The following is a 23,750-nucleotide window of genomic DNA, read 5'->3' as shown; positions in this document are numbered from 1 at the left end:
AAAGACTGGATCAACTGGGCTTGTATTCACTGGAGTTCAGATGAATGAGAGGGGACCTCATAGAAACGTTTAAAATTCTGACGGATTTGGACAGGTTAGATGTAGGAAGAATGTTCCCAATGTTGGGGAAGTCCAGAACCAGGGGTCACAGTCTAAGGATAAGGGGTAAGCCATTTAGGACTGAGATGAGGAGAAACTTCTTCACCCAGAGAGTGGTGAACCTGTGGAATTCTCTACCACAGAAAGTAGTTGAGGCCAATTCACTAAATATATTCAAAAAGGAGTTAGATGAAGTCCTTACTACTAGGGCGGGTCAAGGGGTATGGCGAGAAAGCAGGAAGGGGGTACTGAAGTTGCATGTTCAGCCATGAACTCATTGAATGGCAGTGCAGGCTAGAAGGGCTGAATGGCCTACTCCTGCACCTATTTTCTATGTTTCTATGTTTACTCTGCAGAACACACGTCTCAGATTTTACTGCACTTAATGCCACAGATGGAAAATGGGGAGCTGCTGAATAATTTTTTTTTAAATGAGGATACAACTGAAATCAGCAACAAAAAGTCTGCAGCAAAACAGTGGCAATCTCCTTAAAGATTGCCATCTCCAAAATAGTTGGAGGGACCTTCAAATGGGTGCTGAATGGCTTCAACATATTATTGGTGCTGAACACATGACATGGTACCAACAGCTACAGTAAATCTATTTGCATCACTTTTAAAAGCCTAATGACAGAAGTGCAGAAAAAACAGCAATTGCATTCTGCTCTTAAATCGCATCCTAGTTGTTGAATGGTGGTCAGTATGCATTCGATGAGAAACAGGCCTAAGGTCTGCTCACCTGGTAGTACACTCACCCCACTCACCTGACTGCCACCAGAACTACCGATGCACCTCATTGTAGAATCAGCCTCACTGTTTATTTGAAGGCACGCTTTTTGTCCAGTGAACTGTTTGCAAAGTCTTGAGTGGGATTGGACTTTATTTTAATAAATTAATACCTTTTTAACAGAGAGTGAAAATTTACAGAAAACAAGGAATCTTACCTTATGGGCTTGATCCATGGCTTGTTTCCTGTAGTCCAGTTCTTCATCCAAGTAACCCTTCTGTTTACTGAAAAGCTCCTGTGAACAGAAAGAGAAATAATTAAGGAACTGTGAAGTCTCTCATATGGAGACTTTAATATTATTGATATTGTTTGTGCTTACTGCATACCTTTTCATTTTCAATGTCATTCATCTTTTGTTGTAGAGCAGATTCCGTCACTTCGATTTGTTGCAGCCACTGGAAGTTGAATGAAAAATCAAAGAGACTCAAACAGAATTTAAATTTACTTCTAAATATCTTGAAATAAGTTCATATTTTGTTTTATTCATTCATGAGATGTGGCAAGGCCAGCATTATTGCCCTTGAGAAGGTGGTGGTGAGCCACCTACTTGGAATACAAGCCAAAGGAGGACAGCGGAAACGTTATAAGAACACCCTCAAAGCCTCCCTGGTAAAGTGCGACATCACCACTGACACCTGGGAAACCCTGGCCGCAGACTGCCCGAGGTGGAGAAAGTCCATCCGGGAGGGCGTTGAGCTCTTCGAGTCTCAATGTAAAAAGCATGAAGAGGCCAAGCGCAGGCAGCGGAAGGAGCACGCAGCAAACCAGCCCCACCCACCCCTTCCCTCAACAAATGTCTGTCCCACCTATAACAGGGTCTGTGGCTCTCGTATCAGACTGTTCAGCCATCAAAGAACTCACTTTGGGAGTGGAAGCAAGTCATCCTCGATTCCGAGGGATTGCCTATGATGATGATGACTTGAATTGTTACAGTCTTTATAGTGGTTTGGTATTACTGAGTGGCTTGCCATTTCAGAGGGCAGTTAAGAGTCAACCACATTGCTGTGGGTCTGGAGTTACATGTAGGCCAGACCAGGTAAGGATAGCAGATTTCCTGCCTAAAGGACCTTCATGAACCAAATGAGCTTTTACAACAATCTGATAGTTTCATGGTCACCATTACTTACACTAGCTTTTTATTCCAGATCTATTTAACTGAATTTAAATGCCCCCAGCTACCATCATGGGATTTGAACTCACAGCTAATCCAGGCTGGATTACTAGTCTAGTAACATAACCACTATGCTACCATACCTGTGGACTCCTTTTGGGCTAGAACTTTGGTTCTTACCTACCTTACCTGCAATAATAATCATTGTCTATTATTTTAATCAATTAATTCCAAACTAACCTTCACATGGCCACCTACGTTTTTGAATGCTATAATTAAGTTTACTATTCCCCTCCGAGTAAGCATAAATAACAGATTCAAATCCAAGTGGTGAGGCTTTTAAGAAGTGTGGCATATGTACTGTACCAGGAAGGTACATTTGAAACTAGGAATTCATTGAGGAAAAATAGAGAAAATGATGTTTAAGATATAATTTTCTCCTTCAAGCCACTTCTTTCCTCTGATCCTCCTCTCCTATCTTTATAATTCTCCCCATGTTTTTCCCACTTGCTTCTGATGTCCCATGGTAAGTTATCCAATTGATTTTGCAAGATGAACTGGCATAAGATGAATGTAACCAATTGGAAAAATTGACAAAGATCTGTTACATCAGATATCAATCCATTTAGCGCACAATCAACTTTCCAATCGAGTTTTGTACTGACATCAGAGACGTCTGTCTATGTGCAGTTAATCACATTAAAATTAGGCCCTGATGATGTTATTTAGATATCCATACAATTTCTTGATGTTTTCCTTAATGCAGCACTCAGTTGTCTACTGGCCCATATAAAATGGGCATAAAGGGTGTGCCGATATGATAGTCTATTTAAAGAGCTCCATATTATACTTGGATATATACTTGAAATGACGATACTTGCAGGGCTATGGGGAAAGACCAGTGAAATGGGACTAATTGGACATCTCTCTCAAAAAGCCGGCACAGGCATGATGAGCCGAAAGGCCTCTTTCTGTGCTGTATAATTCTATATTACGATTTGTAACAGCATTTTTGGCTATTTCTGGACTTGATTTTCCTGATTCTTTTTGTTTCTTTCTTGTTTCCACTGAGCTGGTCAGGAGATTTGGGGTCAGGTGTTCTGGCACTGCCATTTTGTTGGCACAATATTGAAATAATGATTTTCCCAAAGAGTTTCTGAAAGAAAAAGAGAAGTGGTGGGGCGATTGCCAAATAAATTAGGCTGCACCTGAGGCAAATTATATTCACCTGCTGTATCTCCCATCCACGTTTACAGTCTGAGGCCCATTTGCCTAGCAAAAGCAGAGATTCTTCAATCAGCAGCCAGCCAGATGCAGTTGTGTCATCTGCTGCAACAACACCAGCTATCGTGTACCATGGTGTTTGCACTGCCAGTGCTGTAACAGTCAACAGTACCCTCTAGTCATCTTCCTCAGCCTCCTTCCAGAATTCTTCCGCCCCACCCTCATCCACTCACTGAACTCCCAACCCCAGCATGGGCTGGAAGCTCACCCACCCTACGCAATTAAAGCTAACTCTGCAGAATCAGGTAAGGCAGCACAATAATGGCTCGACAAGTGTTAATTGCACACCTCCCAACTAACATCAGAAAAAATACTCTCCCATATCCAGTTGACCTTTTGGCTGCTGTTATCAGTATGTCTAAATTAGCTACAGGGCACTAATTGTACCAGCGTGATTGCCAGTTTTCAACAAAATAATCTGGGGTCGAAATTTCCCCTTTTTGCGCTGCCTGGTATGAAACACTTTTCGTCCGGCGGGGGGGGGGGAGTTACCAGCTGACGGTAATTTGCGGGGGAGTTAGCGGAGGTGGTGCCATCATCGCACCCGGGCCGCCGCACAACCGCCGATGACTTCATCGCCATGCACGCTGACCCCTTTCCGCCCCCCGCGGCAGATCTTGCCCTGTGCCCCGCGAGGCTGGGGCGAGCGCGTGTCAGTATCAGCCTCGCGGGTTGTGAACCGGGCCGACATCTCTTCGTGGGGCGGAAGTTAATGGGGAGGTCAGGAGCGCCCCGCGTCGCCAACTTGCTGGTTTTGGCGACTCACCGGTCAGCTCCAATTCTTGTTCCCTAGTGTGTTCTGGGCCGCCATCGTGCAGCCCGGCACTCTGTTTCGGGTGCCGGGCTGCAACCTTGGCATCACGCTGCTCTGGTGGCCTTGTGGAGGCGATCAGAGGCCAGGCAGAATGTGCAGCGGTCCTTCCCTTTAAGCGAAGGGGAGAGGTGCTGAAACGCACGTAGCGCTGCCGATCGCGCCCCATTAGCACCAATGGACCTGTCCCAAGAGGATTGAAGTGCGCGAGATTACGCTCTTTCTCCCTCCCTCTTTCTCCCTCCCATGGTTCAAATTATTTTGAAATCATATTTCTAAATGTTAGCCTGATTTCTTTAACATTTTTTTAACATAAGCTCACTACACATGCCCATTATCAATGAGTCCTTGTTCTATGTAATGTTTTGAACCCTTTGATATACAGAAGGATTGTTACCAGTTTGTTTCTGATTAATATATACAATAAAGAAATAAAAATGTTACCTTTTCTGCCAAGGTCAAAACTGTTCGGGCCTGTATCACAACCACTTGTTCATCATTGGCCAAATTCTAGTTAATAAGTAAATAAATAAATAACAAATTAAAAATGAAACATTTCTGTATTTTCTTCACCTCCTTAAACAGTGCATGCTTCTTTCCTCACTCCAAGCCAGTGATCTCTTGTCTGTCTCCTAAAGGCATGCAGCCAAACAGACCATAAACCCAGCTTGATCTGGTACAAACACATACACATCACCATTATACTGAGCAGTTGCATTCCAGCATCTGCTGAAGTTACTGTGGATAGCGTGAGAAACCCTGCAGAAATAGATGAGATGGTCCACACATCTGTGCAAAATGCAGACGATTGATATGTCTGGTTTTAATCAGTGCAAATGTAGCGATAGATATTTGTCACTTGTATTGGGAGCAAAAAATGAACCGCTGTCTCTATGACCGGGTGCCCCTTATAATTAAATCGGCTGTGGTCAGAGGCTAAGTTTTTGCTTTGATTTAGAAGACACTTTATTTGTTTTGAGTAGGAAAAAAATATCGTCTTCGTATGATTGAAGTCAGGCAGTCTTGACAATTTAAGAGACCATATAGCTGTACTGGTATCTCCAGACATCTGACGGAGAGCAGAAGAGGGAGGGGGTCAAAGAACCCCCATCACATGCACCCATATCTTGCTCCTGTCAGCAAGTTAGCATTAAAGAATTCGGCTATTTGTAGGGGTCAATTTTCCTCTGCATTGTCCCCTCAGTATGCCTATTTTCACAGAGCAAAGCAGTGGAAAAATGGGCTGAGGCCTCATTTGCAATGCACTGGCGATTTTGGTCACAGTTCAGGCAGGGGCCAATTCCTTGCATCTCAGAGGCTCAAAAAATACAATTCGACAGTTTTCAGTATATTCATTATTTTTATATTTCAGAGGTCAGATAGATAAGGGACTCTATCATTCCATTATGGTCACATTTTGGGGGGTTTTACTCTCTATTTTCCCTCGGTTCTGCATCTCAGACCAATATCTAATGAGTCATTAGTAGTGAGCACAAGAGTCAAATCCCTTGTCACTGTGTTTGGTCTATTGGGTAGATCACACGTTCTTGTATGATCTTCCTCAACCTCAGAAGGTGGTAGAATAAAAGTCTATAAGACAATGGCTCAGGCCATAAACTGTCGACCATAATTATTAAAGATTAAATGGATAAGTGAACAGTAGTAATGGCACACTATAGATTCACAGCATAGAAAAATTGGTGCAGGAGTAGGCCATTCGGCCCTTCGAGCCTGCACCACCATTCAATATGATTATGGCTGATCATGCAACTTCAATACCCCATTCCTGCTTTCTCTCCATACCCCTTGATCCCTTTAGCCATAAGGACTACATCTAACTCCCTTTTGAATATATCTAATGAACTGGCCTCAACAACTTTCTGTGGAAGAGATTTCCACAGGTTCACAACTCTCTGAGTGAAGAAGTTTCTCCTCATCTCAGTCCTAAATGGCTTACCCCTTATCCTTAGACTGTGACCACTGGTTCTGGTCATCCCCAACATCGAGAACATTCTTCCTGCATCTAACCTGTCCAATCCCGTTAGAATTTTATATGTTTCTATGAAATCCCCTCTCATTCTTCTAAATTCCAGTGAATATAAGCCTAGTCGATCCAGATTTTCTTCATATGTTAGTCCTGTCATCCCGGGAATCAGTCTGGTGAACCTTCACTGCACTCCCTCAAAAGCAAGAATGTCCTTCCTCAGATTAGGAGACCAAAACTGTACATAATAATCAAGGTGAGGCCTCACCAAGGACCTGTACAACTGCAGTAAGACCTGCCTGCTCCTATACTCAAATCTTCTCGCTATGAAGGCCAACATGCCATTTGCCTTCTTCACCACCTGTTGTACCTGCATGCCAGCTTTCAATGACTGATGTACAATGACACCCAGGTCTCGTTGCACCTCCCCTTTGCTTAATCTGTCACCATTCAGATAATATTCTGCCTTCCTGTTTTTGCCATCAAAGTGGATAACCTCACATTTATCTACATTATACTGCATCTGACATGCCTTTGCCCACTCACCTAACCTGTCCAAGACACCCTGCAGCCTCCTAGCATCCTCCTCGCTGCTCACACTGCCACCCAGCTTAGTGTCATCTGCAAACTTGGAGATATTACATTCAATTCCTTTGTCTAAATCATTAATGTATATTGTTAATAGCTGGGGCCCCAGCACTGAACCTGCAGTATCCCACTAGTCACTGCCTGCCATTCTGAAAAGGACCCGTTTATTCCCACTCTTTGCTTCCTGTCTGCCAATCAGTTCTCTATCCACATCAATACATTATCCCCAATACAATGTGCTTTAATTTTGCACACAAATCTCTTGTGTGGGACCTTGCCAAAGCCTTTTGAAAGTCCAAATACACCACATCCACTGATTCTCCCTTGTCCACTCTACTAGTTACATCCTCAAAAAATTCTAGAAGATTTGTCAAGCATGATTTCCCTTTCATAAATCCATGCTGACTTGGACCGATTCTGTCACCGCTTTCCAAATGCACTGCTATTACATCTTTAATAATTGATTCCAACATTTTCCCAACTACTGATGTCAGGCTACCAGTCTATAATTCCCTGTTTTCTCTCTCCCTCCTTTTTTTAAAAGTGGTGTTACATTAGCTACCCTCCAATCCAGAGGAACTGATCCAGAGTTTATCGAATGTTGGAAAATGACCACCAATGCATCCACTATTTCTAGGGCCACTTCCTTAAGTACTCTGGGATGCAGATTATCAGGCCCCAGGGATTTATCGGCCTTCAATCTCATCAATTTCCCTAACACAATTTCCTAACTAATAAGAATTTCCTTCAGTTCCTCCTTCTCGCTAGGCCATCGGTCTCCTATAATTTCTGGAAGGTTATTTGTGTCTTCCTTAGTGAAGACAGAACCAAAGTATAAAAACATAGAAACATAGAAAATAGGTGCAGGAGTAGGCCATTCGGCCCTTTGAGCCTGCACCACCATTCAATATGAACATGGCTGATCATGCACTTCAGTACCCCATTCCTGCTTTCTCTCCATTCCCCTTGATCCCTTTAGCCGTAAGGGCCACATCTAACTCCCTTTTGAATATATCTAACGAACTGGCCTCAACAACTTTCTGTGGTAGAGAATTCCACATATTCACAACTCTCTGAGTGAAGAAGTTTCTCCTCATCTCGGTCCTAAATGGCTTACCCCTTATCCTTAGACTGTGACCCCTGGTTCTGGACTTCCCCAACATCGGGCACATTCTTCCTGCATCTAACCTGTCCAATCCCATCAGAATTTTATATGTTTCTATGAGATCCCCTCTCATTCTTCCAAATTCCAGTGAATATAAGCCTAGTCGATCCAGTCTTTCTTCATATGTCAGTCCTATCATCCAGGGAATCAGTCTGGTGAACCTTCCCTCCACTCCCTCAATAGCAAGTATGTCCTTCCTCAGATTAGGAGACCAAAACTGTACACAATATTCATGGTGTGGCCTCACCAAGGCCCTGTACAACTCTAGTAAGACCTCCCTGCTCTTATACTCAAATCTTCTCGCTATGAAGGCTAACATGCCAGTTGTCTCCTTCACCGTCTGCTGTACCTGCATGCCAACTTTCAATGACTGATGTACCATGACACCCAGGTCTCGTTGCACCTCCCCTTTTACTAATCTGTCACCATTCAGATAATATTCTGCCTTCCTGTTTTTACCATGAAATTGGATAACCTCACATTTATCCACATTATACTGCATCTGCCATGTAATTGCCCACTCACCTAACCTGTCCAAATAACCCTGCAGCCTCTTAACATCCTCCTCACAGCTCACACCGCAACCCAGCTTAGTGTCATCTGCAAACTTGGAGATATTACATTCAATTCCTTCGTCTAAATCATTAATGTATATTGTAAATAGCTGGTTTGTTCAATTGGTCTGCCATTTCTTTGTTCCCCATTATAAATTCACCTGACTCTGACTGCAAGGAACCTACATTTGTCTTCACTAATCTTTTTCTCTTCACATATCTATAGAAGTTTTTGCAGTCAGTTTTTATGTTCCCTGCAAGCTTACTCTCATACTCTATTTTCCCCCTCCTAATTAAACCCTTTGTCCTCCTCTGCTGAATTCAAAATTTCTCCCTGTCCTCAGGTCTGCTGCTTTTTCTGGCCAACTTATATGCCTCTTCCTTGGATTTAACACTATCCCTAATTTCCCTTGTTAGCCACGGTTGAGCCACCTTCCCCGTTTTATTTTTTACTTCAGACAGAGATGTACAATTGTTGAAGTTCATCCATGTGATCTTTAAATGTCTGCCATTGCCTATCCACCATCAACTCTTTAAGTATCATTCGCCAGTCTATCCTAGCCAATTCACGTTTCATACCATCGAAGTTACCTTTCTTTAAGTTCAGGACCCTAGTCTCTGAATTAAATGTGTCACTCTCCATCTTAATGAAGAATTCTATCATATTATGGTCACTCTTCCCCAAGGGGCCTCGCACAAGATTGCTAATTAATCCTCTCTCATTACACAACACCCAGTATAGGATGGCCAGCTCTCGAGTTGGTTCCTCGACATATTGGTCCAGAAAACCATCCCTAATACACTCCAGGAAATCCTCCTCCACCGTATTGCCACCACCAGTAGAGATAGTGGCCGTGACCTCTACTGGGGTGCGATTTCTAAGCGGAAGAGGGGTGGGAGATGGGGGGGCAGGGGCGGAGGAGGGAGTTCTGTTCGTGGTCTGGGTTTTCCCGATGCTGTGGAGTTTAGACTCCAGCATACGTGCTTTTTCCAACAGGATCCCTGCCCAGAAGCGAGCCTGATTGACAGTCTGGGCTCACTGACTGGCAGGGCAAGCTGCAGCAGAGACTGTAGCCCAGGAGCAGGTAGGTTTCCTGCTGCTGGGTAGAGTTTGCAAGGGGTGGGGGGGCAGGTGGGTACCACATGGCTTGGAGAGTCAGGGTGGTGATTGTAGTGTGTCGGGGACAGATCAGGGCAGAGATGGGGGTCAGTGATAGCGTGGGGTGGGAGTCCGATCACGGGGAAGGAAGCAGGTTAGCTTAGTGGGCTGGGAGAAAGCACTCCTGAACCACAAGCAGTGCTGGAAAAGCAATGACCTCTTCCACACAGCAGTCCTCGCCTCCCTTTAGCTGTCGGGTTTCCCGAGGCTCGGGAAATCTGGCCGGCCAGGGTTAAATTTAAAATGGAACTAAATTGTGAGACATGCAGCCACATTTAAATATTGGGAGCAGGTTGATTGTCTGCTCTCTGCCCCAGCACCGTTAAAACCGGGAATGGGCAGGTTCAAGGCTGGTTGGGTTTGGATTTGAGATTTAAAATGTTTTTACATCCCACTTGATCCAAACCCATTCATTTTGGGAGTTAATATTCCCCGCATTATTTCAATATCAAATCGTGGCTTATAGCATAGGGTAAATATCTGAGTTCAGATTGCTGGGAAGGTGCCTTGCACACCAGAGGCACATATTGGGAAACAGTTGACATGCTGCTAATAATTTTACATCTATTTAGAAGAATGGGTATAAAAACATGGACAATCACCCATAAGTTCCCATACAGATCTGCAATATGAGTGTGATGGATAGGAGCAGAGACAGAGCTATATTTAACATGACCTGTTTTTTAAGGCTATATTCTCAGATATTGCCAGGTGTGGGGAAATGGTCTGTATGGGATAAATTGCAAGATTAATAAAATAAAATATATTAATAATAAATTTAAAAAATATTCACATTGGAAGCCAATTGTTGAGGTTGTTTTCTGTAGATTCTCAGTACCTTGCAAATACCCAGCTCCTGCTTTTGGATAGAAGGCCAGGCTAAAATTATGGCATTAAGGAGTGCGCTGTCTGAATTATGATGGATATATGCTTGATTGAAGATTTTTATTTATATAGATAGATTATAAAAGTTCGCTGCTATAGAACATACAAGGATGATTAATGCTGTTCTAAGGTTCACCCTGGCTTCCTCCATTGTCAGGCTTATAAAATATAAAGGAAAACATGCATGATCAGAAATGCAACATACACTTACGGCGTTATCTCCTAAAATATCCAGCTTTTTCATGAGGTCTGCTATTGTAATGTCCTGACAAAAGAGAAGAAAGGATTATGAAGAAACGTTAACAGATGCTATAAACACATTAGTCTGTGTTATAAATAAAATGAATTTAAACTGTGTCTATTAGGGAAATTCAATAACAGAGATGCACCTACTGTTACTCCTTCTGCCTCACAGTAGACTTGGAGAGGACTCGTCTCCTCCGGGAATGGGATGTGATGAAAATTAATGGCAGGTGACCGTCGTTCTCGCTCCTGAAAGAACAATTTTCTTTTGAGGATAAAATGCTACTTTTTAAAATATTTATACATTAAAAAAAATTCCAATCAGTGAAAAGAAGTTTAAGAGTTTTGATATGTAAAAACAATAAATATTTGTCCAGATTAAGTACAGTTGATGAATTTGATTTGGGGTAATAATTTGACAATTGCCGCATCATCATCCCCAACACATAACCACTAAAGTCAAATAAAGGCAGAGTCGAGAATACTCCTTAGAACCAATAATGAGAAAAGCTTGTTTTATGAAGTTTTTCATATAATGTTAAGTATCCAAATTGTAACATTATGAATTAATTTGCAGCAAAAGAAAACTATCAGCCAATCGTGATGCATATGCAATAGTGTAATCTCTGTGTTTACAGTTGACAGGGAAAAATTCTTCTGCTCCCTGTGTGTGGTGATATAAATGAGTTTGTGAAGATTGTTTGTTTGGTATTTCCAGTGAAATTGTAAAGAATTTTTAAATGTTTTAAATGTTTAGATGTTATAATTTTACTAGTAGCACACCAGAGGAAATCTTCATGAATGGATTTACAGTGTCACTACATATAACCAGAGCAATTTTTATTTAGATTCGACCCTGGCCAGCATTTATTGCCCATCCCCAATTGCCCTTGAGAGGGTGGTGGTGAGCCACCATTTCAGAGGACAGTTAAGAGTCAACCACACTGCTGTGGGTCTGGAGTCACCTATAGGCCAGACCGGGTAAGGGCAGCAGATTTCCTTCCCTAGAGGGCATTAGGGAACCAGAAAGGTTTTTAACAACAATTCAGTAGTTCCATGCTCACCATTACTGATGCTAGCTTTTTATTCCCTCCAGCTACTATGGCGGAATTTGAACTCTAGTCTACCGGCTTATTAGTCCAGGCCTCTGGATTACTCGTCAAGTAACATAACCACTATGCTACTGTACCCGATAATTCTTCCACAATAGCTCTACATCAGGAGGATAATTCTGATCAATGAAAAAGGAAATGGGTGTAAAATCCTCAAGGTTGTCTTACTTCAAGTTCTAGAATACGAAACTCTAAAAGTTCGTTTTGGTCTTTCACGTCCTGCACATCATGTCTGAGGCGGTTTTCTTCATTCTCCATTTGCCGAATCTGTGAAAATAAAAACACAAGATTCATTTGAACCCTTAACCCTTGAACATAAGAACATAAGAAATAGGGCCCCTCGAGCCTGCTCCGCCATTCAATAAGATCATGGCTGATCTGATCATGGACTCAGCTCCACTTCCCTGCCTGCTCCCCAGAACCCCTTATCCCCTTATTGTTTAAGAAACTGTCTATTTCTGTCTTAAATTTATTCAATGTCCCAGCTTCCACAGCTCTCTGAGGCAGCAAATTCCACAGATTTACAACCCTCTGTGAGAAGAAATTTCTCTTCATCTCAGTTTTAAATGGGCGACCCCTTATTCTATGATCATGCCCTCTAGATCTGGTCACCCACATCAGTGGAAACATCCTCTCTGCATCCACCTTGTCAAGTCCCCTCATAATCTTATACATTTTGATAAGATCAGCTCTCATTCTTCTGAATTCCAATGAGTAGAGGCCCAACCTACTCAACCTTTCCTTATGTCAACCCCCTCATCTCCGGAATCAAGCTAGTGAATCTTCTCTGAACTGCGTCCAAAGCAAATATATCCTTTCATAAATATGGAAACCAAAACTGCACGCAGTATTCCAGGTGTGGCCTCACCAATACCCTGTATAGCTGTATTTACACTTCCCAACTTTTATACTCCATTCCCTTTGCAATAAAGGCCAAGATTCCAATGGCCATCCTGATCACTTGCTCTATCTGCATACTATCCTTTTGTGTTTCATGCACAAGTACCCCCAGGTCCCGTTGTACTGCAGCACTTTGCTATCTTTCTCCGCTTAAATAATAACTTGCTCTTTGATTTTTTTTCTGCCAAAGTGTCACACTTTCCAAATTTTTGCCCACTCACTTAGCCTGTCCATGTCCTTTTGCAGATTTTTTGTGTCCTCCTCACTCATTGCTTTTCCTCCCATCTTTGTATCATCAGCAAACTTGGCTACGTTACACTCAGTCCCTTCTTCCAAGACGTTAATATAGATTGTAAATAGCTGGGGTCCCAGCACTGATCCCTGCGGCACCCCCCTAGTTACTGATTGCCAACCAGAGAATGAACCAATTATCCCGACTCTCTGTTTTCTGTTAGTTAGCCAATCTTCTATCCATGCTAATATATTATCCCTAACCCCGTGAACTTTTATCTTGTGCAGTAACCTTTTATGTGGTTCCTTGTCAAATGCCTTCTGGAAGTCCAAATACACCACATCCACTGGATCCCCTTTATCCACCCTGTTCGTTACATCCTCAAAGAATTCCAGCAAATTTGTCAAACATGACTTCGCCTTGATAAATCCATGCTGACTCTGCCTGACCGAATTATGCTTTTCCAAATGTCCTGCTACTGCTTCTTTAATAATGGACTCCAACATTTTCCCAACCACAGATGTTAGGCTAACTGGTCTATAGTTTCCTGCTTTTTGTCTGCCTCCTTTTTCAAATAGGAGCATTACATTTGCAGTTTTCCAATCTGCTGGGACCTCCCCAGAATCCAGGGAATTTTAATAAATTACAACCAATGCATCCACAATCCCTGCGGCTACTTCTCTTAAAACCCAAGGATGCAAGCCATCAGGTCCAGGGGATTTATCCGCCTTTAGTCCTATTACCTTACTGAGTACGCCTCCTCAGTGATTGTGATTGTGTTAAGTTCCTCCCCCACAATAGCCATTGATTATCCACTGTCGAAATATTGTTAGTGTCCTCGACCGTAAAGACTGGTACAAACTATTTGTTCAGAATTTCTGCCATCTCCATGTTCCCCATTACTAATTCCCCGGTCTCGTCCTCTAAGGGACCAACATTTACTTTAGCTGTTCTTTTCCTTTTTATATACCTATAGAAACTTTTACTATCTGTTTTTATATTTTGTGCTAGTTTACTTTCAGTCTATCTTCCCTTTCTTAATCATTTTTTTAGTCATTCTTTGCTGACTTTTAAAAGCTTCCCAATCTTCTGTCCTCCCATTAGTCTTGGCCAATCTGTATGCCCTTGTTTTTAATTGGATACCGTCTTTTATTTCTTTAGTTAGCCACGGATGGCTCTTTTTTCTTACACCTTTTCTTCCTCACTGGAATATATTTTTCTTGAGAGTTGTGAAATATCTCCTTAAATGTACACCACTGTTCATCAGCCGTCCTACACTTTAATCTATTTTCCCAATCCACTTTAGCCAACTCCGCCTCATACTGTAAAGTCTTTACTATACAGCATGAAACCACACGAGGCACGTTCCAGGGACAAGGCCACTCTGTAACCTTAACTCTTTAGTACAGCACTCCAGCAGAGATGACCCTGCGTGGGACCTCCTTTTATCTACCTGAGTGATCAGGTAAGGAGTGTCTCCCACAAGTTCACCCCATGTGGTCAAGGTCTGTATCTAAGTTGAGTGTATACAGTAATACAGTGGTGTTACATTGTAGTTACAAACATGACACATACCTTCATAGTCTCCTTTATTTAAGCTTAGTACGCTGGTTAGAGATCCAACTTTCTCACCCTCCATCTGAATTTGAAATTCAATCATGCTATGATCATTCGTTCCAAGGGGATCGGTGAGGCCTCAACTGGAATATGGTGTTCAGTTTTGGTCTCCTAATCTGAGGAAGGACATTCTTGCTATTGAGGGAGTGCAGTGAAGATTCACCAGACTGATTCCCGGGATGGCAGGACTGACATATGAGGAGAGACTGGATCGACTGGGCCTGTATTCACTGGAGTATAGAAGGATGAGAGAGGATCTCATAGAAACATATAAAATACTGACGGGACTAGACAGGTTAGATGCAGGAAGAATGTTCCCGATGTTGGAGAAGTCCAGAACAGGGGACATAGTCTAAGGATAAGAAGTAAGCCATTTAGGACCGAGATGAGGAGAAACTTCTTCACTCAGAGAGTTGTTAACCTGTGGAATTCTCTACCGCAGAGAGTTGTTGATGCCGGTTCGTTGGATATATTCAAGGGGGAGTTAGATATGGCCCTTATGGCTAAAGGGATCAAGGGGTATGGAAGGAAAACAGGAAAGGGGTACTGAGGTGATGATCAGCCATGATCATATTGAATGCAGGTGCAGGCTCGAAGGGCCGAATGGCCTACTCCTGCACCTATTTTCTATGTTTCTATGATCCTTTACTAGGAGGTTATTTATTAATCCTGTCTCATTACACAGGACCAGATCTAAGATAGCCTGCCCCCTGGTTAGTTCTGTTACATACTGCTCAAGGAACCCGTCCCTTATGCACTATGAACTCCTCCTCAAGGCTACCCTGACCAATTTGATTTGTCCAATCAATATGGAGGTTAAAATATGGAGGTTAAAATCACCCATGATTATTGCTGTTCTCTTTTTACAAGCCCCCACTATTTCCTGGTTTATGCTCCGACCAACAGAGTTGCTACTGTTAGGGGGCCTATAGGCTACTTCCACCAGTGACTTTTCCCCTTATTATTCCTTATCTCCACCCAAACTGTTACAACATCCTGATCATTTGAGCCAATATAATTTCTCACTATTGCAGTGATTCCATCCTTTATCAATCAAGCTATGCCACCTCCTTTTCCTTTCTGTCTGTCCATTCAGATCGTCAAATACCCCTGAATATTTAATTCCCTGTCCTGGTCACCTTGCAACCACGTCTCTGTAATGGCTATCAGATCATACCCATTCGTCTCAATTTGTGCCGTCAATTCATTTATTTTGTTACAAATGCTACATGCATTTAGACAAAGTGCTTTTAAATTTGTTTTTTTACCCTTTTTTCCTGCTTGTTTCCTCTCTCCTTCAAACTCACTTTCTTTATTTTTGCTTTCTAATGTTTCGACCTTGAATCATGCTTCAAGACAAATAGGAAATTAAGATAATGAAGCGATGTTCTCTAGTTCTACTTGCATTCTGAGAAAATATACCTTTTCTAGTAATTCTTGGTTCCAGCGAAAAAGTGCTTGTTTCTCCTCAATCCACTTCATGTCCTTAGAAATAGAAAAGAAAAAAAATGTGTTTTTAAACTTCTCATTTTGATTCCAAATAAATAGCATTGTAAATGCATGCTGACCATTACCCCATCTACAATGAATGTCATTTTTATGCTATTTTTAAATATCAAAATGCAAAACAATGGTGTGGATTTTCCGTCCTTTGCGCTTCGGGTTTTGCCCTGGAGCGGCGTGTAAGGCAGCGGTGAGGTCTCCTGTGCCTCGTCGCGATCCTGCGGTTGGGTTTTGCGGCAGCGCTGAGCAGTAGCGCCCGGAAGAGCTGTGTCGTGTGTGCAACGCCCCCTGGTTGCGACACCAGCGCGAGTTTTGAGTCTTGCCCGACCCGTCTGCCCGGAAGTGCACCCGCAGTGAGCACCTGGGAAATCAGAATGATTCAACGATCCCGGCGACGGAGAAGAAAGTAATGTACTCCAAAAGTAAGTGCGCGTGTTTTTAGTTTTAAATTTTTTGCACGATTTGCGTTGTGCTGGTGTGGGCAATGTTTTAGGAATGTTTTTGTGTTTTTTTTAGTTTTTTATCTCCCCTTAACTCTAACACTGCAAATAGACTTGGGAAATTCTAATTTCTTTGGGCCAACCATTTAAAGGAAGAATTGTTTCCAGCCTAGTATTACGAAACAGAAACTAATGTTGCAGTAATTCAGCTACTGAAATATTCTTAATGAAAATATATGACTAAAATAATATTTTTAAAGTTACTTTCATTTGCCCTTTTTTCGATCCTCTATTATATTAGTTTTACTTATTTCTATCGAACAACCTTATCTGTCTATTCTATAACTTGTTGATTAAAATAAATGTTAAATGTTTTACTTGCCTGTTTTCCTCTGCTGGGGGATGGGACAAATATTAGCCTCTGATTGTTTAAAAAAAGTGATCCAAAAGCCAATTTTTAAGACAAACAAAACCTAGACGTCTGCAAGTTGGCCTGGTCATACCATTGATGTGATCAGTGAATCCCTAAGATGATACTTTTGCATCAAGTAGAAGTCATTTCCAGTGGACAAGTTATCCATAGGCAGCACTATTGCACTCAGACAGGATAACTCATTGGGGCAGATTTGGCAGTGGATATGATGGCATACTCTGAGAGTAAGTCATCACACCGCCTTTGAAATTGACCGCAAGTTCGCGATAAGCACATGGCCTAAATCCCTAACTTGCGATCTGTCAACTTACACCTTGAAAGATGATCCACACCGACGGGGAAATACTCATTGCTGGCGCAGAGCTGGGCTAATTGCCCAACAACTGCCCCGCAATTATGGATGAAAATGTTACATGAGTAAAAGCAGGCACGGGAGCCTGTTTCAGTGCGAAAGGAACCACCTTTCCATTCCTTTTCAGGTTAAGCTGCGTTAATGGTGAAAATAAATAAGGATTTGCATCCAGCCAGGGTGGTTTAGCAATAGCTGAAATGCTTTAAGAAAAGAAAGAAAAACTTGGATTTATATAGCGCCTTTCACAACCACCGGACGTCTCGAAGCACTTTACAGCCAATGAAGTACTTTTGGAGTGTGATCACTGTTGTAATGTGGGAAACGCAGCAGCCAATTTGTGCACAAGCAAGCTCCCATAAACAGCAATGTGATATTGACCAAATAATCTGTTAAGGAGTGTATTTTTTCATTTATCAAAAGCTTTTTTCATTTTAGACAGGCAGTAATATAATTTGATATCTTGAATAAATACAGTACAATTTACTGTGATACAGTTTTATTAATGAAAAGACAAATCTATTATCCATTTGCATCTGTGTGTGAGAGAGAGAGAGTGGATCATTTTGAAACTCTTTATTCTCTTAGTCCTAATTATTCTGAAAATACATCCAATTGCAGATAATTCTGTAAAAGATATAACGTTGGGTGAAATGCAAGTTAGAACGTGTCCAGTCTTGGAGGTAGACACTTTCCCTTCGGTGTATTGATTGGAGGACCAGGCCCATGTGATCCCAGGTACGTTTCCGCACAGGCTGCGCCCCGGGATCCGTGGGTCATTCCGCCGTCCTCTAGTATGCAGCGTCAGAGAGTAAGTTCATGAAGGAGGGTCCCCATCGGGTAAGTTCATATTCTATTCGAAAGCCAGCGAACTCTGCCCCAGTATCACCCATCAGGGGTTAAAAGCCTGTCTTATATCATACTGTTTATTATTACCTGTCCTTGTTGGGCAAGAGCCTTCTCCAAATCTTCAATTTTAGTTTGATATCTCTGGTTTTCTGTCTGTAGTTGTTCACGCGTCTAAAAGGAGGGAAAAAAGAGAGGGAAGGTGATAAATATTTTTTCCTAAAGTCATCTTTTGCAGAATGTCAGTATCAGAGACTTTCTACTCAGATACAACTGTCCATTTAGAGAGTAAAACCGTCTCTACTTTGCTCCACCAATGTGCCTCAATATCAATTGCGCACAAACACCCAATACTATGGTCCTCTGGATTCTTCCATTTCTCATATCAGCCATTCTTTTTTTTGCCTTAATGTTTTAAAATAAAGAATGTTTGAAGTTGAAGAGGAGTGAATGGTGAGGCTAGTGGTTGACATAAATTAAGCATAGTATTGCTGATCTCATACCTCGTTTGTAGTGGCAGTACCCGTGAGTTAGAAAGGATAGGTAAACAGGAAATGAAATTAATTAGAGATCTGAAAAAGTATGTAAACTTGTATTTACTCTGTACAGCCACCAGAGGGGTCATCCGCTGGAGTCCCAAGGGAACCCATAATCCCTTGGGAGCACAGATATTTAAGGGGCCTCACAGGTTGAAGATCTGTAATAAAAGACTAAGGTCACACTTTACTTTGAGGTCACAGTGTTCCGTCTGACTCTTACTCCACACACAACAACCGGCAAAGAGATACAGATAGTGAACCCAAAGATGCAGGGAATAGTGGGCATCCTGGAGAAATTCTCGGAGGGAGATGATTGGGAAACTTTTGTGGAGCAACTCGACCAATACTTAGTGGCCAATGAGCTAGATGGGGAAGAGAACGCTGCCAAACGAAGGGCGATCCTCCTCACCGTCTGTGGGGCACCAACGTATGGCCTCATGAAGAATCTGTTCACTCCAGCGAAACCCACGGAGAAATCGTATGATGATTTGTGCACACTGGTCCGAGAGCATTTGAACCTGAAGGAAAGCGTTCTGATGGCGAGGTACCGGTTCTATACCTACAAAAGGTCTGAAGGCCAGGAAGTGGCGAGTTATGTCGCCGAGCTAAGACACCTTGCAGGACATTGCGAATTTCAAGGACATTTGGTGCACATGCTCAGAGACTTTTTTTTACTTGGCATTGGCCACGAAACCATACTTCGCAAACTTTGACTGTAGAGACCCCAACCTTGAGTAAGGCCATAGTGATAGCCCAGGCGTTCATTGCCACCAGTGACAATACGAAGCAAATCACTCAGCACAAAGTGCTGCTACAAGTACTGTGAACAAAGTGATGTTTTTTTCGAATCGTAACGTACAGGGCAGATCACATATACCTGTAGCTGCACGTCCGCACATGTCTCAGAGTCCACCATCAAGGGTGATGAATGCAAGGCCATTAACATCTTGTTGGCGCTGCGGGGGTGATCATCGTTTCCATTCATGCCGATTCAAAGGGTATGTTTGCAAGGGCTGTGGAACAATGGGACACCTCCAACGAGTGTGCAGGCGAGCTGCAAATCCCATTAAACTTGCAAACCACCATGTTGCAGAGGAGGACAGATCCACGGAGAATCACGACGAACCAGAGCCACAGACCGAGCAGGCAGAGGTACATGGGGTGCAAATATTCACCACGAACTTTCTCCCGATAATGCTGAATGTTGAACTAAATGGACTCCCGGTGTCAATAGAGCTGGACACGGGCGCGAGCCAGTTCATCATGGGCAAAAAGACTTTCGAAAGATTGTGGTGCAACAAGGCCTCAAGGCCAGTCTTTACTTCAGTTCACATGAAACTAAGAACTTACACAAAAGAACTGATTCCTGTAATCGGCAGTGCGACCGTAAAGATCTCCTATGATGGAGCTACCACTCTGGGTGGTACTGGGCGATGGTCCCACGCTGCTCGGCAGGAGCTGGCTGGGAAAGATACGCTGGAACTGGGACAACGTCTGAGCGCTATCACCCGCTGACGACACTTCGTGTGCCCAGGTCTTTAACAAATTTCCTTCACTGTTCGAACCAGGCATCAGGAAAATCCAAGGAGCAAAAGTGCAGATCCAGCTAATTCCAGGGCCCGACCCATCCATCACAAGCGAGAGCAGTACTGTACATGATGAGAGAAAGGTTGAGATTGAGCTGGACTGGCTGCAAAGAGAGGGCATCATTTCACTGATTGAGTTCAATGAGTGGGCCAGTACTATCATCCCAGTCATCAAGGGAGATGGCACAGTCAGAATCTGTGGTGATTACAAAGTAACTATCAATCCTTTTTCCCTGCAGGACCAATACCCACTACCAAAGGCCGATGACCTCTTTGCAACGCTGGCGGGAGGAAAGACGTTCATGAAGCTGGATCCGACTTCAGCCTACGTGACGCAGGAACTGGAGGAATCATCGAAGGCCCTCACCTGCATAACACGCACAAAGGTCTTTTTGTTTATAACAAATGCCTGTTTGGAATCCGATCAGTGGTGGCGATACTCCAGAGAAACATGGAAAGCTTACTGAAGTCAGTCCCGCACACCGTAGTCTTCCAGGACGACATCTTGGTCACAGGTCGGAACACAGTCGAGCATCTGCAGAACCTGGAGGAGGCTCTTAGTCGACTCAACCGCATGGGGCTCAGGTTAAAATGCTCGAAGTGCGTTTTTCTGGTGCCTGAAGTGGAGTTCCTGGGAAGGAGGATTGCGGCAGACGGCATCAGGTCCACCAACGCGAAGACGGAGGCAATCGAGAACGCACCAAGGCCACAGAACATGACGGAGCTGCGGTCGTTTCTGGGACTCCTGAACTACTTTAGTAACTTCTTACCGGGTCTTAGCAAACTGTTAGAACCACTGCATGTCTTACTACAAAAAGGGGACGAATGGGTTTGGGGCAAATGCCAAGAAAAGCCTTTGTAAAAGTGAGAAAATTGTTATGCTCAAACAAATTGCTTGTGTTGTATGATCCATGTAAGCATTTGGTACTAGCATGTGATGCATCGTCATATGGCATTGGGTGTGGATTGCAACAAGCTAATGATTTCGGGAAACTGCAACCGGTTGCTTATGCATTCAGGAGTCTGTCTAAGGCTGAGAGAGCCTACAGCACGATTGAGAAAGAAGTGTTAGCGTGTGTCTATGGGGTAAAGAAAATGCATCAATACCTGTTTGGGCTAAAATTCGAATTGGAAATTGACCATAAGCCACTTATATCCCTGTTTCCCGAGAGTGAAGGGATAAATACCAACGCATCGACCCGCATCCAGAGATGGATGCTCACGTTGTCCACATACAACTACGCCATCCGCCACAGGCCAGGCACAGAAAACTGCGCCGATGCTCTCAGTAGGCTGCCATTGCCCACCACGGGGGTGAAAATGGCGCAGCCCGCAGGTCTAGTCTTGGTTATGGAAGCATTTGAGAGTGAGCAATCACCCATCACTGCCTGGCAGATTAAAACCTGGACCCCTTATTATCTCTAGTCAAAAGCTGTGTGCATCACGGGAGCTGATCCAGTGTCCCAGTGGAAACGCAGGAAGAGATAAAGCCGTTCCAGCGGCGCAAAGATGAAATGTCTATACAAGCAGACTGCTTTCTGTGGGGCAATCGAGTAGTGGTCCCCAAGAAGGGCAGAGATACCTTCATCAATGACCTCCACGATACCCACCCAGGCATCGTAATGATGAAAGCGATAGCCAGATCCCATGTGTGGTGACCCGGTATCGATGCGGACTTCGAGTCCTGCGTTCACAGATGCAATACATGCTCGCAGTTAAGCAATGTACCCAGGGAGGCGCCACTAAGTTTAGGGTCTTGGCCCTCCAAACCGTGGTCTCGGGTGCAAGTCGACTATGTAGGCCCGTTCTTGGGTAAAATGTTCCTTGTGGTTGTAGACGAGTATTCCAAGTGGATTGAATGTGAAATGATGTCGGCTAGCACGTCCGCTGCCACCACTGAAAGCCTGTGGGCCATGTTTGCCATTCACGGCTTACCCGATATCTTGGTGAGCGACAATGGGCCATGTTTTACCAGTGCCGAGTTCAAAGAATTCATGATCCATAACAGGATCAAACATGTCACATCTGCCCCGTTTAAACCAGCATCCAATAGTCAGGCAGAGAGAGCAGTGCAAACCATCAAGCAAGTCTTGAAGAGGGTAACTGAAGGCTCACTGCAGACTCGCCTATCCCGAGTACTGCTTAGCTACCGCACGAGACCCCACTCGCTCACTGGGATCCCACCTGCTGAACTGCTCATGAAAAGAGCACTTAAGACAAGGCTCTCGTTAGTTCACCCTGATCTACATGAACAGGTAGAGAGCAGGCGGCTTCAACAAAGTGCATACCATGATAGCGCAAATGTGTCACACGAGATTGAAATCAATGATCCTGTATTTGTATTGAATTATGGACAAGGTCCCAAGTGGCTTCCCGGCACTGTCGTGGCCAAAGAGGGGAGCAGGGTGTTTCGGGTCAAACTTTCAAATGGACTCATTCACCGGAAACACTTGGACCAAATCAAACTCAGATTCACGGACTACCCTGAGCAACCCACCTTGGACCCTACCTTTTTTGATCCCCCAACATATACACCAGTGGCAACCGGCACCACGGTTGACCACGAAGCAGAACCCATCATCCACAGCAGCCCAGCAGGACCCAACACACCAGGCAACACAGCAAGGCCAGCTGCACAGCAGCCCAGCGAAGGCCCAACAAATGATTCAATAATACCAGCTTTCACACTGAGAGAATCAACCAGGGTAAGAAGGGCCCTAGATCGACTCACATTGTAAATAGTTACACTCATGACTTTGGGGGGGTGGGGGGCGATGGGAGGAGTGTTGTTATATATGTAAACATATTTAATCTGTACGGCCACCAGAGGGCTCATCCCCTGGAGTCCCAAGGGAACCCATAATCCCTTGGGAGCACTGGTATTTAAGAAGGCTTCACAGGTTGGAGAGGCACTCTGGAGACCTGCAATAAAAGACTAAGCTCGCAATTTACTTTGAGCTCAGTGTTCAGTCTGACTCTTTCTGCATACATAACAGTATGTTGTGTTATTAATTGCAAAATATAGATTGCAGAAAATCCAAGCTGCTTTTAAAAAATATTCCTGTTTTGGATATAGAAAAATATTAGATGAGATTGAATTTGGAAATTTCAGTGACTGAAAAGAATCAGTTCATTATTTTGAAATAAATCTCTGTCTAATCACATACATAATACTGCATTAACTGGACATACACTGTATAGTAACTCCACAGCAGGGCAGCTTTTGCCTTGCTGGAGCTTTCTGCAAATGTTCGGTTTGGGGCCCCTGCGTTTTACTACCGACTTACTCTGATGTCAAATCTGCACACTTTCAATCGTGAAAAGCTATGTTTGCAACAGATAATATAAATAAAAGGTCACCAGAGCTGCATTAAGAATTGGGGCCCTGGACACCAACAACATTCAGGACCCCTCCCCATCTACACCCCCGCCTCCCCTTCCCATCCACACAACCCTCCCTCCCCATCCACACTCCCCAACCTACCCCTCTCCCCATCCTCGCTCACCAAATTACCCCTCTCCC

At 43.5% G+C, this 23,750-nt stretch overlaps 1 protein-coding gene across 11 annotated transcripts in view; it reads right to left on the bottom strand.

Annotated features, from left to right (window-relative positions):
- The window catches only part of jakmip3 (Janus kinase and microtubule interacting protein 3), a 599,024-nt gene that overhangs the window by 205,688 nt on the left and 369,586 nt on the right, over nucleotides 1–23,750 (bottom strand). For 6 of the 11 annotated variants that reach the window (XM_070876792.1, XM_070876782.1, XM_070876786.1 and 3 more), the window contains 8 exons: nucleotides 18,193–18,276; nucleotides 15,954–16,016; nucleotides 11,951–12,049; nucleotides 10,821–10,919; nucleotides 10,633–10,692; nucleotides 4,537–4,602; nucleotides 1,213–1,281; nucleotides 1,044–1,121 (listed from right to left, as the gene is read on the bottom strand). In XM_070876792.1, the coding sequence (XP_070732893.1) occupies nucleotides 1,044–1,121; nucleotides 1,213–1,281; nucleotides 4,537–4,602; nucleotides 10,633–10,692; nucleotides 10,821–10,919; nucleotides 11,951–12,049; nucleotides 15,954–16,016; nucleotides 18,193–18,276 (618 nt within the window). The remainder of the gene's footprint in view (nucleotides 1–1,043; nucleotides 1,122–1,212; nucleotides 1,282–4,536; nucleotides 4,603–10,632; nucleotides 10,693–10,820; nucleotides 10,920–11,950; nucleotides 12,050–15,953; nucleotides 16,017–18,192; nucleotides 18,277–23,750) is intronic. The other 5 variants (XM_070876783.1, XM_070876787.1, XM_070876785.1 and 2 more) reach the window with 1 other exon arrangement.

This window comes from Pristiophorus japonicus, chromosome 3 (assembly GCF_044704955.1).
Source record: "Pristiophorus japonicus isolate sPriJap1 chromosome 3, sPriJap1.hap1, whole genome shotgun sequence".
Taxonomy (NCBI): domain Eukaryota; kingdom Metazoa; phylum Chordata; class Chondrichthyes; family Pristiophoridae; genus Pristiophorus; species Pristiophorus japonicus.
Note: the sequence above shows the minus strand (reverse complement) of the source record. Positions and strands in the feature narration are given on the sequence as shown.